The 15,228-nt window shown below is 35.2% G+C and overlaps 1 protein-coding gene across 6 annotated transcripts in view; it reads left to right on the top strand.

Moving 5' to 3' along the window:
• BOLL (boule homolog, RNA binding protein) overlaps positions 1 to 15,228 on the top strand; it is a 47,222-nt gene that overhangs the window by 5,906 nt on the left and 26,088 nt on the right. For all 6 annotated transcript variants that reach the window (XM_004576951.4, XM_058664794.1, XM_058664790.1 and 3 more), the window contains exons 3-7: positions 1,009 to 1,100; positions 2,809 to 2,863; positions 4,979 to 5,054; positions 9,069 to 9,196; positions 12,895 to 12,966. In XM_004576951.4, coding sequence (XP_004577008.1) covers positions 1,009 to 1,100; positions 2,809 to 2,863; positions 4,979 to 5,054; positions 9,069 to 9,196; positions 12,895 to 12,966 — 423 coding nt within the window. The remainder of the gene's footprint in view (positions 1 to 1,008; positions 1,101 to 2,808; positions 2,864 to 4,978; positions 5,055 to 9,068; positions 9,197 to 12,894; positions 12,967 to 15,228) is intronic.

Raw genomic sequence — 15,228 nt, 5'->3', positions numbered from 1 at the left:
CCAGTGGGAGACCCAGAAGAAGCTCCTGGCTCCTAGCTTCAGGCCAGACCAGACCAGATATGAGGAGTGAACCAGTACATGGAAGATCTCTGTGTCCCTCCTTTCTCTCTGTAACTCTGCCTTTCCAATAAAAATAAACCTTTAAAAAAGCAAATATTCCTAAACCATTTTTGTACATCTTCTCCATTCTAATTATAATCCCAGTATTTGAGTAGCATGATAATGCCTGTATGTGACTGTAATGTACATGAGTACAAATAAAGTAGTAACTATTTTATTTATTTGAGCTATAGACAGACTTAGAAGAAGTCTCCATCGCCTTGTTCTCTTACCGAATGCCCCAAAAGCCAGAGCTGAGCCAGACCGGAGCCAGGAACTTAACTCAGGTCTCCCTGAGTGAGATTCTGCTCAGTGGTGGATTTCCAACTTCTGAGCCATCACCAGAATACAAATTAACAGGAAGGTGGAATTGAAGTGAGCCCAGGACATGAACCTAGACTTCCTAATATGAATTGCAACTTTCCCAACCTGTACATTAAGCACTAGACAAAATACTTGCACCAGTATCTAATAACTTATTATAAGCATTATAATCACTGTATTGCTACTACAAGTTGACTTCAAGTATTTTCAGAAATATATTTTTTCCTAAAGACTACGCTGATGACAGTAGCGAGATGTGTAGCCCAACATACCGTTTCCTCTGCTGTGACTGTTGACCTTTCTCAGCTGTAAGAGCCAATAACAATAGGTCCTTACTATGGCCACAACATGGTGTTTTTAACCTTAAAAAGAAAGCTTTCTTTGTCATTTTAAAATAATTAAGCTTAAAAGTTTTTATTTACATAAAATAGTTTAACAACATAACTACTGCCTAAAATAGTTGCTTTTAATAACTTAGAGGTTTCATGCACTATTTTGGTTATATATTCATAGTTGTCTGCAAATTAACCATGAGTTGTTTATCAGTCAATTAAAATGTTCTAATATTTTCTTTTATCCTGTTAGACTAATGAAAATGATTTAAGAAAATTTTTTTCCCAATATGGGTCTGTGAAGGAAGTGAAGATTGTAAATGACAGAGCTGGAGTGTCCAAAGGGTTAGTATCAATACAGGTAGTATGCAGAATTTCTGTTGGATTGCTGAGTTTGCTAATTTTGCTTTGATTCTATTTCAGCAGAGAGTTTCATGCCCTATTTTCTCCTGAACCTTTTCATCTGTCTTGGAAAGCAATAAAGCATTGAACAGAGGGGAGACACTGTAACATTTCTTGTTAGGAAGTTATTCTTCCATAAGCTGAGGATCCATCAGTGTTAAGCAGCAAGATTTTAATGTTGAATAGCAAATAAAGAGTTGCAAAAGTACCAGAAACTAAGGAAATCCAATTTCTCAGAAATTATATTTCTGCTTTAGAATATAGAGATCTTTTTTGAAAACTGTTAGCTCCAATCCATGTAGATTTTATCTCAGATGAGAATAATATATATGGGAGATATAATTCTAAATGAGAATGATTTAAAATTGTCATATCAAAAAGAATGAAAATTGAGAAGAAAAGCAGGAAGCACCTGGATTTGTGGAGATTTGTGTGTATAAAAGCCAGATTTCAGAGAGAAAAAAATGTAGTTTGGTTAGTGTACTCACAGAAGAGTTTGCAAAGTTAAATATAAGTCAGTCGGGGTATCAATAGAGGATTATGTTTGTTTTCTTTGAAGAGAAGCAAAGCATAGTAACAGGCCTAAGAAGGAGCGGTGAGGTGAGTAGAAACTGTATTAGAAAATGTATTCAAGTGTAATGGCGAATACTTTGGAAAAGATGGGATCCTAACAAGAAGACATTTTCAGACAGATTCAGTACTTCCTCGTAGTTCTGAACAATGTTGAGATGAACTGGTTATTTTATCTCCTGTTTAGCTAACAAAATTTGCAATATTTTGGTAATATCTACTATCTAATCATAAAAGAAAATACACATGGAACCATAAACTGTATTTTATGCCCTTTCCACTGGGTGGTGTAAGTGTTCTACCAAATATTTAATGTTAAAATAATTTCTTAACTCTTGATTAATGTTAGAGAAAAAGAAACCTTATATACAACATAGTAATTATGAACTAAAGAAGATAGTATACATGATATTTAGCATTGCTGAAAAAGTTTAAATAGAAATATATGAAAAATAAATAGAAATAAAAGCTTTGTAAATTGATTTTTTGCTTTTACCTTGTTGAATTTTAGGACATGTTATCCATGCATTTGTATTTTTATTTTGAACATTGTATGAATTGTACATCAAGGTAACCATCAAATGAAAAATGGATCTAAAATTTGAAGTTACACAAGTTTTAGTTGATATTTAGGAAATATACTAATTATAATTTTATGTGTTATTGATAAATAAGGCAATTGTATAGTTATTTATCAATTTAAGTGCTATTGTCAAATTTTTAAATTCTTCAGTCTTTCTCTACTTAGATTCCTTCATTTATGCTAAACTTGTATTATTTTAAAGGAGACTGTTGCTTTGGACTGAAAACTGTAATTCAGAACATATTCTCGTTGCTTTCTTACTTACAGCTCAGAGATGAAGTATTTGATGATCTCTGGTTTATTTTTTCTTTTGTTAGCCCTCTTACTCATAGAGAAGCTGGTAGGATTGAGCTGAATGATTCTCCTGTGATTCCTTTTCTGGTACAGCATAAAAAGATGCATGTTCCTACAGTGGCCCATTCTTTTAAAAAGTTAATTTAGCCTAACTAATGTCATGTCCTGAGAAAACAATTAATGGTATTAATTACATTTATTTAGGTATGGCTTCATCACTTTTGAAACACAAGAAGATGCACAAAAAATTTTACAAGAGGTAAGATCTTCTAATATGTGAATTTCACTTTTAGAACTGTTTTTAAGAACTTTTTTCTGAAAACTAACCCCTTAAGGTGTTTATTTTTCAACTAGAGTTCAATTAAAATGAAAAGTTGCTAAAAATGAATCTTGATTTACTTGTATCTTAAGAATTCTGGCATTAGGGGCCAGAATTTTGCTGCAGTGTGTTAAATCACTGCTTGGGACACCTGCATCTCAGAGTGCCACCTGTTCTGCTTCTAGTCCTGCTTCCTGCTAGTACATCTGAAAGGCAGTGGAATATGTCACAAGTACTTGAGCCTACGTAAGTTTTATATCCTTCTGGGAAATCAGGTTGGAGTTCCCGACTCCTGCACTCAGCCTGACCCAGATCTGTTTTTTCAGCTCATTGGGAAATGAACCAGTGGATGGAAGATTCTGATGTTTTCTCTCTCCCCGTCTCTTTCTTCCTCTTCCCCTCCTTTTCTCCCTCTCCTCATCTCTTCTCTCCTAACCCTCTTCTCCATTTCCTTCTGTCTGTAACTCAGCCTTTTAAATAAATGATTCTTTACAAAAAAATGATATTGCTTGCAAGAGACTGTCTATAGAAGAACAAATGTCAAATCATTACATGAGCAAGGTTGTGTGAAGTTGTAATATCAATTTCCTATTTATTTTTGCTTAAATTAAGAACTTAGTGATACAAAGGGTGCTTCAGCAGTTCTTAGAAAGTATGTGCTATCCTTTTAATTTTTCATTTGTTCAGAAAAAATTTCTCATCCACCAATTCCCTCTCCAAATATCCACAACAGGTGGGGCTAGACCAGGCTAAAGCCAGAAGCAGGAACCCCAAACAGGTATCAGTGTGGGTCACAGGGACCCATTTTCCTGAGCCATCACCTAAACCATATTGGGGTTTGTATCAGCAGGAAGCTGGAACTGGGAGTGGGGCCAGGTCTTAAACCGAGATACTTGGATACGGGCTCTAGGCATCCCAAGCAGCATCATAACCAATACACCAATGCCAGCCCTTGTTGCACTCTTTTAATTGCATTTTCTATGAAATTATTGAAGTATCTTTTGTGAGGTGTTTATGGCATTTTGCATTCCTAAAAAAATTCTGTAAGCATGAATCCCTAGAATGTGATTATCTGAAATTATTTCCCTTACATGAAACACATTATGCATATAAGCGAAGAGCATTCATAGAAGTCTATAAAGCCTGTAGTACTGTAGTAGTTTAGTGTAATGACTTAAGTTATGACAGCAACTAATTTTTCTCAAAAATAGAATTGCATATTATTAGAATCATGTACATCTAATTCTTGTTATGTGTAACAGTTGTGTTCGATAGAGTGGCCACAAATACTGAATTAGTAAACACTGAGCTGTTCCTAGAGAAATTACAGGTGAGGCTTTGAAAACCGTTGGTCACAACACTGGAGTTAACTAATTAATGCATAATCTTGTGTGTGTTTCTATCTAAAGGCAGAAAATTTAACAGTTTGTTAATTCATTAACATTGAACTCACAGCCAATAGCACTAATTCCTGAATTAGGCTTGTCTAACACAGATTTTGTCCATAAGACATATGATAATCTTGTGCTTAGGATCACTAGACAGTGCTTCAATTCTGCATTTGGGGATCATTTTAAATAGTAAAATCCCCAATAACAAAAAAAAATATGGGAAATGTGCCAATACATAAAATGTGAAACGGACACATATGCATTGAGAAAGCTGAATCACAACATTGCCTTGTTTAGCCTTAGCTGGAAACATGCATTCAAGCTACTTGAACTTTTGGCCAGTCGGAATAAATCTTTTGGTAGTCCCAAATCACCATTAAGTATTGGTTTTGGAGTTTTAGAAAATAGACAAATTCACAAATACAAAATTCATGAATAATAAAGTTTGACTGTGTTTTAAAAAAAGAAGAAAGGAAGGAAAAGCATTAAAATCAAGATTTGGACTCAAATCTGTTTGAATTGAAAAACTTGGTCCTTTTACATAAGCATTATTTCCTTTAAAAATTGCTGTAGCCTGAATTTTAAAACTTGTCTCGATAATTTTCCATATTGGTTTTATAACTAATTAATAACCCTGAAATAATTTATATTTTCTTTGCTTTAGGCTGAGAAACTTAATTACAAGGATAAGAAACTGAACATTGGTCCAGCTATAAGAAAACAACAAGTAGGGATCCCTCGTATGTATTGAGAACTAATGTATTTTTCTTTTTTGAAACGCTGTTGAGTTTTAGAAGAGTTTATTAAAATATGTTTCTTTCATTTTGTAAGTTATTTCAGCAAAGTTGCTGATCAAATGAATATGAGGGATTTTCATGGAAAATACCATGAAATAACTGCACAAATTTAAAGTAAATTTAATCCTTCAATTGAAGTTCTCCATGAATTTTTAAAGTATCTTCATATTTCATGTTGCAAAGTTATGTATCATAATGTTTTTGCCTAGGCATAAATGTGCATGTAGCGTAAGTATATTTCATACATGTACATCTTTCTTAAGATCTATTTATTTTTATTTGAAAACAAGTTACAGAGAGAGCAGGAGAGACAGAGAAAGAGGTCTTCCATCTGCTTAAACCAGCACCTGTATGGGATGCTGGCACCCACAGTACCAGCCTTACAATTACATCTTTAAAGCAGAAGTCTTTTCCCAACTAAAATATTTAATATAATGAAAATTATTAGAATTGATAATTACTAGCTAGACAATTTTCTAATCAGAAAAATATTTTCAAGTAAAGTAAAAATGCTGAGAAGTGTAGAAATAATATAAAACTATATTGCCATTTACTGTAACCCAAATATATGTATCATAATTATCAGAGAGAACAATCCCGAAAGCTTTAAGAATTACCTTCTGATTCTTTCAATTCTATTCCTTTTTTCTCTCTTCCTGTGTATTAAACTGAGCAACTTTGCAATTAATGTTTTCCCCATAATTATTAAAATCTTGACATCTTTGGCTAGAAGGAAACATGTCATATAAAATTTGTAACTAATTTTTCTCGCTTTTCCTTAACCACATCATAGTGTCATCTAAGATATGCAAAATATTAGGTGGTTATGAATCATCTATTAAATTCATAAATTATGTGCATTTGAATTCTTTTAACTTAGAAATTAACAGATAGTGTATATTTTTAAGTTAATGTCCATTAATTTAGGAGTGACCAAAATATAAAATGGAATTGCTAAATATGACAGAATGCTATGTATTTTCAGACTGCTGTTGTTGACCTATAACATGTCGTACTGGATCTTTAGCCCATTATCATCAACAGTTAAGTACTAAGAAACTAATTGCCGAAACAGAAAATAAATCAGTGCAATGCTGAACACTTCAAATGCACAAATAATTTAACCGCTATTCAATGTCAGGGTTATAGATTTTTATTTATTTGCTTTAATTCCTACAGCATCTTGGGTAATATTATTAACGCCCTCTTTTACAAAGATAAAATTCAGTCTTAGAAAGATAGGCATTAATTATATGATACATTTCAAAAATAAAAGTTAGGAAAAAAAAAGAAAGGCACTGTTCTAGCAAAGTTCTCACTGAAATGCTCTTAAAGGATAGTTCATCTGAGTACATTGTGAGTTTTAAACCAAAACAGCATATTGGAACTGCACAAATTGTTTTAAAATCTCATGATTTTGTAAAAATGTCATGTATATTTGCATTAGGTTCCATAATGTGATATTTTTATTTGAATATAAAAATATTTTCCAAAATAAGTATTTGAATAAAACTGCTCCTATGGGAAAATCACCATGTTCAACCAGTACCTTTACTTTTCCTTTTTAATATTTCTTTATTTTAAAAGAAAAACAGATATCTTCTCTCCACATCTGGCCACAATGGTCAGGCTTGTGCCAGACTGACCCCAGGAATGAAGAGTTTCTTTCAGGTCGCCCATTTGGGTGGCAAGGACTCAGACACGAGGTCCATCTTCCACTGTGTTTTCCCACACATTAGCAGGAAGCTGGATCAGAAGTGGAACAGCCAGGACACCAAATATGCCGTGTTGCAGGCCGTGACTTTGCTCACTATGCCACAATGCCAAACCCAGTCAATAATTTTTCATACCTCCTGTCACACCATCCAACAACCTGCATGAGAAGTATGGAACCAAATAGCTTAGCCAAATTTTTCAAATCCAGGATTGCTTGACTCCAAAATTCTTTTTATTTTTCTGCAAAAAAAAACCAAAAATGTTAAATGTTTATTTGTAAAGTATAAGCAGTTCTTAAATTTTCTTAGATAATGTCTCTTCTTTCTATTGCCAACATCAACTGTCCACTTCACTCATCTTGATTATAAGAAAGTTCTTCCAACTGGTCTCTGAATACAATATCTTTCAATTCATTATTTACACGACAACCAGGGTGATTTTTCAGAAGTATGCATCTTCTTAGTCACAGATTATTTTAAGCTATTCTCTTTTCTTTCCATGTTTTAGTTATTGAGCCTTTTGTTTAAAAAAAAGATTCATTTATTTTTATTGCAAAGTCAGATATACATACAGGAGGAAAGAGGAAAATCTTCCATCTATTGATTCACTCCCCAAGCGGCTGCAACTGCTGGAGCTGAGCCAATCTGAAGCCAGGAGCCCACAGCCTCTTCCATGTCTCCCACACAGGTGCAGAGTCCCAAGGGTTTGGGCCATCCTCAACTGTTCTCCCAGGCCACAAGCAGGGAGCTGGATGGGAAGTGGGGCTGCCAGGACACGAACAGGCGCCCACTAGACTACTATGCCAGGCCTACGCCTTCTCTTAATCCCAGAGCATACCATGCTCCTCTTCTTGGAACTCTGATATATGATTTCCTTTACATATAATGTTCTTTATGATCCGTTTCATTCCTTGAAGTGCAGATCAAGCATCATTTCCAATGCTGGCATTTTGGTCTAATGGTTTAGATGTCCACATCACATATTGGAGTACCTGAATTCAAATCCCAGTTCAGCTTCCAATTCTAGCATTCCTTCTGATGCAGAACCTTGGAGGCAGCAAGTGATGTCTCAAATAGTTATGACTGTATTATCCACATAGGAGACCTGGGTTGAATTCCAACTCAGCCTCAGGCTGACCACTACAGGTAGTTGGGTTGTTAACCTGTGGATAAGAACTAGCTTGCTTGTTCACTCAACTGTTAATCACCACAAGCTAATAAAAGTTCCAAGATAAGGTGGAAAACACATGCTTCAAAGATATCTTAGCATATAGAATTATCTTTAAAATACATGATGTTTGGTTTTATTCTAGCAAAGTGTAAATGAATCAAGATAAATATTTCTCAAAAAGCTGTTCATAAACTATATTTTTAAAATTTATTTAGTTATTTTATTATTCCATCATACAGTCCATAGGCTCTGGGAGTTCCCTTCCCCCTCCCCAACCCACTGTCCCCACTGATTTGCCTCATGTCATTACAATGGTGTAGTGTTTCACAATCAGGCGTAAACCTATCATTCTGTTCTTTAAGTGTATGCTGACATTGTAGGGTTGGACATTGGTGAAGAGTTCAGCATCCTATTGTCAAGATACATTCAGCAAAGAAACTGTATTTTAAAAGCTAGATTGAACATACCAGTTATTGTTATTTAATCTTTTTCTTCTTTTTAAACTTTATTTGATATTATGTGATCAAATTTCACTTATTTCACAAAGCAGATAATAGGAGTGTGATGATACTTCCTATCCTACCCTAACCTCTCTTCTTTTCACATTCCCCATTCATCCTTATTCCTTTTTTTTCTAATTTTTGCAAAGGCATGCTTTCATTTACTTCACAGAATTAACACCTCCTTGTCTTAAGATACCAGCAAATAACATGTAAAAAATTAAAACAGAGCCTATTCCCTAGGAACATAGACAAAGGTTGCAAACAAAAATCAAATGTCAGTCACACTCATATAGATATATGTTTATGTACCTTGTGTATGAGAAAACATGATATTTGTCTTTGGAACTGTCTTTTTGCTAATCATAATGGCTTCCAGTTGCATCCATTTAATTACAAAAGACAAAATTTCATTCTTTTTATGACCGAGCAGTATTCCCTAGTGTATTTATATGTTTGTATCACATTTTCTTTATCCAGAGTTCAGTTGGTGAACATTTGGGATGTATTTAAATTTCTTTGTTCCTTTTTCACTTCCACTGTTTCACTTGCTATTTAATCTTTGCTTTAGGTTCTAGTATAATGCCTGCAGCTGGAACAATGTACCTAACAACTTCAACTGGATATCCTTACACCTATCATAATGGTGTTGCTTATTTTCATACTCCAGAGGTAACTTCTGTCCCACCACCTTGGCCTGTAAGTAATTTTCTTTTGGAAGCATTTCAGTCTATTATACTGATTTTTTTAAAATATTTGCTTTATTTCTGAAATATTTCAGTCACAGATAAATGCAAATAAAAACATAGTACTCTACCACCCAAATTTAACAGATGTTAGTGTTTTCATTATTTAAGTTATTTTTAAGGAGGGGGAAGTAAAATAAAACAAATTCAGATAAAGTTTACTTATCTCCACACCCTTATTCTTTTCTCCTCAGAATTAACCAGAATATTTTCCTGCAATCTTGATAAGTGTTTACTATGAATACACACGTGTTCTTAAACATGTGTATTATTGCTGAGGGTGCTTTTTAAACATTTAAATCTTGCTTTTCTACTCAACAATGTATTTTTTAAATTAAACCATTTTGATCCATATTTTTAGATTATACCATGTATCTAGTTCACTTGTTTTATAATATTCTGTTGTCTATCATAATTTTTTTAAGATTTATTTTTATTGGAAAGTCTGATATACAGAGAGGGGGAGAGACAGACAGGAAGATCTTCCACCCATTGATCACTCCCCAAGTGGCCACAACGGCCAGACCTGAGCCAATCCAAAGCCAGGAGCCCAAATCCTCTTCTGGGTCTCCCACGGGCTTTGGGCCGTCCTCGACTGCTTTCCCAGGCCACAGGCAGGGAGCTGGATGGGAAGTGGGGCTGCGGGGATATGAACCAGTGCCCATATGGGATCCTGGCGCATGCTAGGCGAGGACTTTAGCCGCTAGGCTACCGTGCCAGGTCCTTTTATTTTTCTTTATTAATAGATATTTTTAGTTTTTTCCACAATCAAGGCTTCACGAAGATCCAGATCTTGTGTGTATTATATGAATGTTTCTGTAGCACAGTGGTTTTCCAAGATTTTGCTTGGATATGCTGTAAAATTTTTTAGACTATGCATATATGTAGTCATGCTTATCTTGGTATTTGAAATTTATCATGCACTTACGTAGTTTCAGCATATTAAATGTTGAGTCTTTTCTTTACATTTTATCAAACTTTTATACCTAGAGATTTAGCTTATTTTGATTTAGCTTATTGTGAAGTGTCTGCTTGGTAACTCAGTTTACAAAATTAGTCAAGAGAAGCTAAATAAAACATTGTATGAGAAAATTCTGATTATTTTTAGACTGAAATAAATGAATGAGTTCATATGTATTCCTGTGACATTCAGCTAATTTTAAGTTTGTTCTCTGGATGAAAATAAAGAACCACATTCCTTTAATATTACCATACAAGGTCTTTGGCTTTTTTTCCTCCAGTTTCTCAGGAATTATGTAATTGCTTGAAATCCTGATGATATTTACATTCCGATATAAAGCATTATAGCAAGATCCAGAGTAAGTAAGAAATGTGCCTTTTTTTAAAGAAAGAAAAACAATGACGGTTAAAGAATCTTTAAAACAGTACACAGATGAGTTTGTAAGGAGAGAAAATCATAAAAAAGAACTTAGGTTGATTCTGAATTGTTACTTTTAAGATAATTCAGCAACCCATGTCACTGGAAAAAAATTTGTGTTCCCTTAATCTGCATTGGTTTAAGCCAAAATATATGCATTGACTCACAGTTTCATATTCATAATGTGTTCACATCCTTGATTATTGTTGCCAAAGAGCCTTCCAAAGTGAGCCGCAGTGGCAGCAGGTTATGAGAGCTCTAGTTTCTCCATAATCTGCCAACCCCTATAATTACTAGTTTTTTACATTTTTGCCAATGTCATTAGGCAGTGGTATTTTTTTACTTTACTACTCGTTTGCCTGATTACTGATAAAATTGAGCATATTTTCATATACACTAGCTGGCCATTCCAGTTTCTTGTGTGAACTGCCTGCTCATATTCTTTGTCGGTTTTTCTGTTGGAATGATTTCTTTTTTCCTTGAGTTCTTTAAATATTAATGTTTTATGTTGTAAATATCCTCTAGTTTTACCTTGTCCCTTTATGCGTCTTCTCATTAAAAAATTAGGATATTTTTGCTCTTTCTTTTAATGTCAAGAAATGTCATCTTGCTTTCCTTTATGGTTTCAACCCCTAGTATCTTATTTTACAAAGAATTCTTCATTATTATAAGAGTGACAATGTTCTCCTATATTTTACTTTTTAAATAGTACAATGTTACTGCTTTTCACATCAACATTTTAAATCTCAACTTATGTATTAACTACTCCGTGCTTCTACCGCTGTTTGAAATGAGTCATCTGTCAAATATCAAGTGTCCATCTGTTTTCATTATTGTGGCTTTATAACTTTGTTCTTCTTTAAGAATCTTTTGGCCTTTTGTCTTTGTTTTATAAGAATAAATTTTATAATTCAACTTGTTGGGTTCTGTTGAGAGCACTTATTAGACTTTTATTAGAGTTTCACCTAATGCACAGGTTAATTGGAGACATTAAATGTTCTATAATACAGAGTCTTCCCATCTATGAACATGATATGTTTGTTTTCTTTTGTTTCTACCACCTATCAAAAATCTTGTTTCTTTAAAAAGTTTGACAAAACTGCATAACTAATGATGTTTTGATCCAGGTGATTCCTTTGTTGTAGAATCTGTCGTGTGCATTGAAGAATATTTAGAAGTATCCCTAGCCTCTCCGTAGTTAGGATAACCAGAAATGTCTCCTACTTTTGCCTGATATTCTCTTGTGGACAAAGTCCCTCATGGTTAAGAGTCACCACCCTAAAGCAATTAAAGAAGTTATTTTCTATTCTGTTTGCCAGTTTTTTTTTAATTACAAAAAGGATTGAATTTTAACAAATTCACTTTTCTTTTATATTGTTTTTCCTGCTTTAATCCACTAATGTAGATCACGTTATTTTCTAAAGTTAATGAGGTACAATTTTATTAACATATCATTATAGTCTGTGAATCATGCAAAACTATTCTGTTTTGAGGATATGACCACTAAAACAAAACAATGTAAGTTAAACCCTTTAGTAAAAATTGGCTTTTAATTACTGTCATTAGGGCCATTTTTACCATTTGCAGCACAATTTACCTATTTTAGTAATGATTTGATTTTAAGTAATCTGATTTGGGCCCCATTCCATCACTTTAAATAATCAAATGTTACTTGTACTTTCTTTAGCTATAGATACAAAACTTACATATATATCACTTACATAATAATAAGCCTTTGTGTTTATTAGATAACTTATTCATTTAATAGAATTTGACAAGTGCTTCAGTAAATAAGGCATTTGCTTTAATTAAATATATATACCAGGGGAATGGAATGTTGATTATTTGTAAGTAGGGAGAAATTAGGGAGAAAACCAGATATGATAATTCATTTAGTTCTGAATACTACTGTAAACATTAACCACCTACTGCTAGTCTCCACAGTGAATATAACAAGTATTATTATTCTAAGACCAGATGCCATTTTCTGCTAAATATTCTCTTGGAATTATATTTTCAGTCTTTGGAAATAATGGTTTCTAGTGATTATTTTCAGAATTACCATAGAAGTAAAATCACATTTAAGTAGAAATAATGTGTTAATTTTAATAAAAAGACTTAAAGTTGACAGTGTCATTAAAAAGTAGAAAATAGCATTTCTATACCTAAGTCATAGATTGACTTGCCTCAGGCAATAATTTGAAATAAATTCTATCAGTGAGATATTTTGTAGAATTTTGACATAATTTTTCTGTTTTTCCTTCATCTTAAAGTCACGTTCTATATCTAGTTCTCCTGTGATGGTGGCTCAGCCAGTTTATCAGCAGCCTGCATATCACTATCAGGTAAATGTTAAATTGTACTTAAAATCCCCTGTGTACTTTCAGCCTCACTCTTGTAACTTATTTTTTCTTGCTGATGCAAATATTCTACTAATTAAAAAGAAATAGCTAAACCTTAATAGCAAAATGTCTTTCTTTTTTATTTTTGAGGGAACTATACAATGTTACACAAAAAGATGCCCCATTTGCTTTCTTTTACCAAGCAGTTTTGTTCCCTGTTTGACAGGTACTCTAAAGTCCTTCGCAATAATTCACAAAGTAAGATACAGATATTGGACCACAAAGTTATTTTTTTCAGGTTACTTTTAACATTAAATCAGAGTCTTGTCATTATATTTAATATATGTTAAAATAGATAATATGTTGTGGCTTATTTTCTGTTTTAACAGCTTTTCTTAATTAGCACTATTCATTTTATTAATTCTGGTGAGAAATTGGAGATAAGTGAATTAAAATGCCAAACCACTACAACAGGGTTATAAAACTATGGTTCACAGACCAAATAGAGCTGAAGAGGCTGTTCTTGTGAGAAAGGCATTATTGGGACTCTGCTCAATTGTTTACATGTGGTCTGGTTGCTATAATACAGTGAAAAAGTGAAATGAATAGTGTTTTAATACCAGTATTTCCTACTAATCCTTTTAAATTTTTATTTTTAATGTTGTTTACATGATTGAGAATGGTGCATGCCCATATGGGCCACTGATTAGGGTGGGAAGTGTCAAGCTATGGAGGAAGGTAGGTGGGACAAATGTTTCCCATTTTTTCTTTTTATACTGTATCTACAGGAGGTGGGTGTAGAGAGGAAAGGAAGATCGCCCCTTGTTGCCAAACTACATTAGCAGCCAGGGATAACAGATGAACATTTGATGTCATCCCAGAGACCCTGATGTGGGGAAGAATGTTCCAAGGGTGTTACTTAAGTGAATTCAATAATTCTGAGGTGTTGCTGGTTTCATTTCTCCAGGGTTCAGAAAATCTTACTAAGATCTGTTAATTGACCAAGTCCACCTTGGTGGTACATCCACACACTCTGACACTTGGTGCCAAAGCTTGGCCAGGAGAGTTGGCCAACCTGTGATTTTCTCTGTGGCCAGAGTTTGTGTCTAGCAGTCTAGTTGGGGAGTCCCCGAGGAAACTTTGCCTGGGGTGACCCCAGACCTAGCTTGTGTGCACCAACTAATGTGGGGTCCTATTCAGTCTGTCGCCTGTATCAACCTATGTACATACCAGTGAATGCAGTTACCTGGTCAATTCCACCCCCAACCCCACCTCCCATGCAAACCCACCAGTGCTACAACCTAGCCCAACCCAGCCCATCACCAACCCAATCCTTATGCACACCAGTGGGAACTGCAGCCTAGTCAGGGTTCTGGGCCAGCATGCCACCCAGCCGGAAGACTGGACTGGGGAACCATGCACTTGCAGGACCATGGGCTGTATGTTGCTCAGGAAATTGTGTGTGGGATGCGAGAGAGGTGAGGCTGTAGTTGCAGGTAAGCAAGAGGACTGAGACTGAGCAGTTTGGAGGAGAGAAACTGAAAGACCTTTCTGGATCAGACAAATACACCCAGCCACATGGAAGACCTGAGCTGGAGTAGTTAGTATCATTCATTGCCAACTACCACCCACTGCCAACTACCAGCCCACTAAAGCTAGGGCTTGATGGCCTACCTGGCAGGGCTTGACCACAGTACTGACCAGTGAGTGTCGGAACAGGGGATAGGTCACATTACACTGAGCCATGACACTAACCAGCAGTTAAGAGAACCAGACCTGGGGGCAGATTCTATGGGAGATACATGGTTCAGCCCTGTGGAACAGTACTATGCACTGATTGCTCAAGATATGTGGTGACAGGCCAAGCTAGGCATGACCATGAAAGTCACGAACATTCATGCATGCTGGAGTTGGGAATAGGTTGGACTGGTCCAGATTGCAGCACCAAGAAGTGCAACCGAGAATAGGATGTGGGGTGGGCCATGCCACAACATCTGCTAGCACTCAGAGGCTGAGAGTGGGGGTCAGAATATACTGGGTAAGGACCTAGCACCCAGTGGCATTCATAAAATCTGGATCTGGGAGTGGGCCGGATAGGAAAAGTTGGGAAACTCCCCTGGTGGGGTGTATCTCCCACTGGTGAGCATGTGAGTAAGGGCTAGGTGTTGGTCAGACTGAACAAGACTGTTCCATGTGTCAGCATGGAGTGGGTTGCCTCTGAGAGCGTGTACCAGGCTGGGCCAGGCCAAACTATAGTGCACTGGC

Source organism: Ochotona princeps, chromosome 5 (genome assembly GCF_030435755.1).
Source record: "Ochotona princeps isolate mOchPri1 chromosome 5, mOchPri1.hap1, whole genome shotgun sequence".
Taxonomy (NCBI): Eukaryota; Metazoa; Chordata; class Mammalia; order Lagomorpha; family Ochotonidae; genus Ochotona; species Ochotona princeps.
Note: the sequence above shows the minus strand (reverse complement) of the source record. Positions and strands in the feature narration are given on the sequence as shown.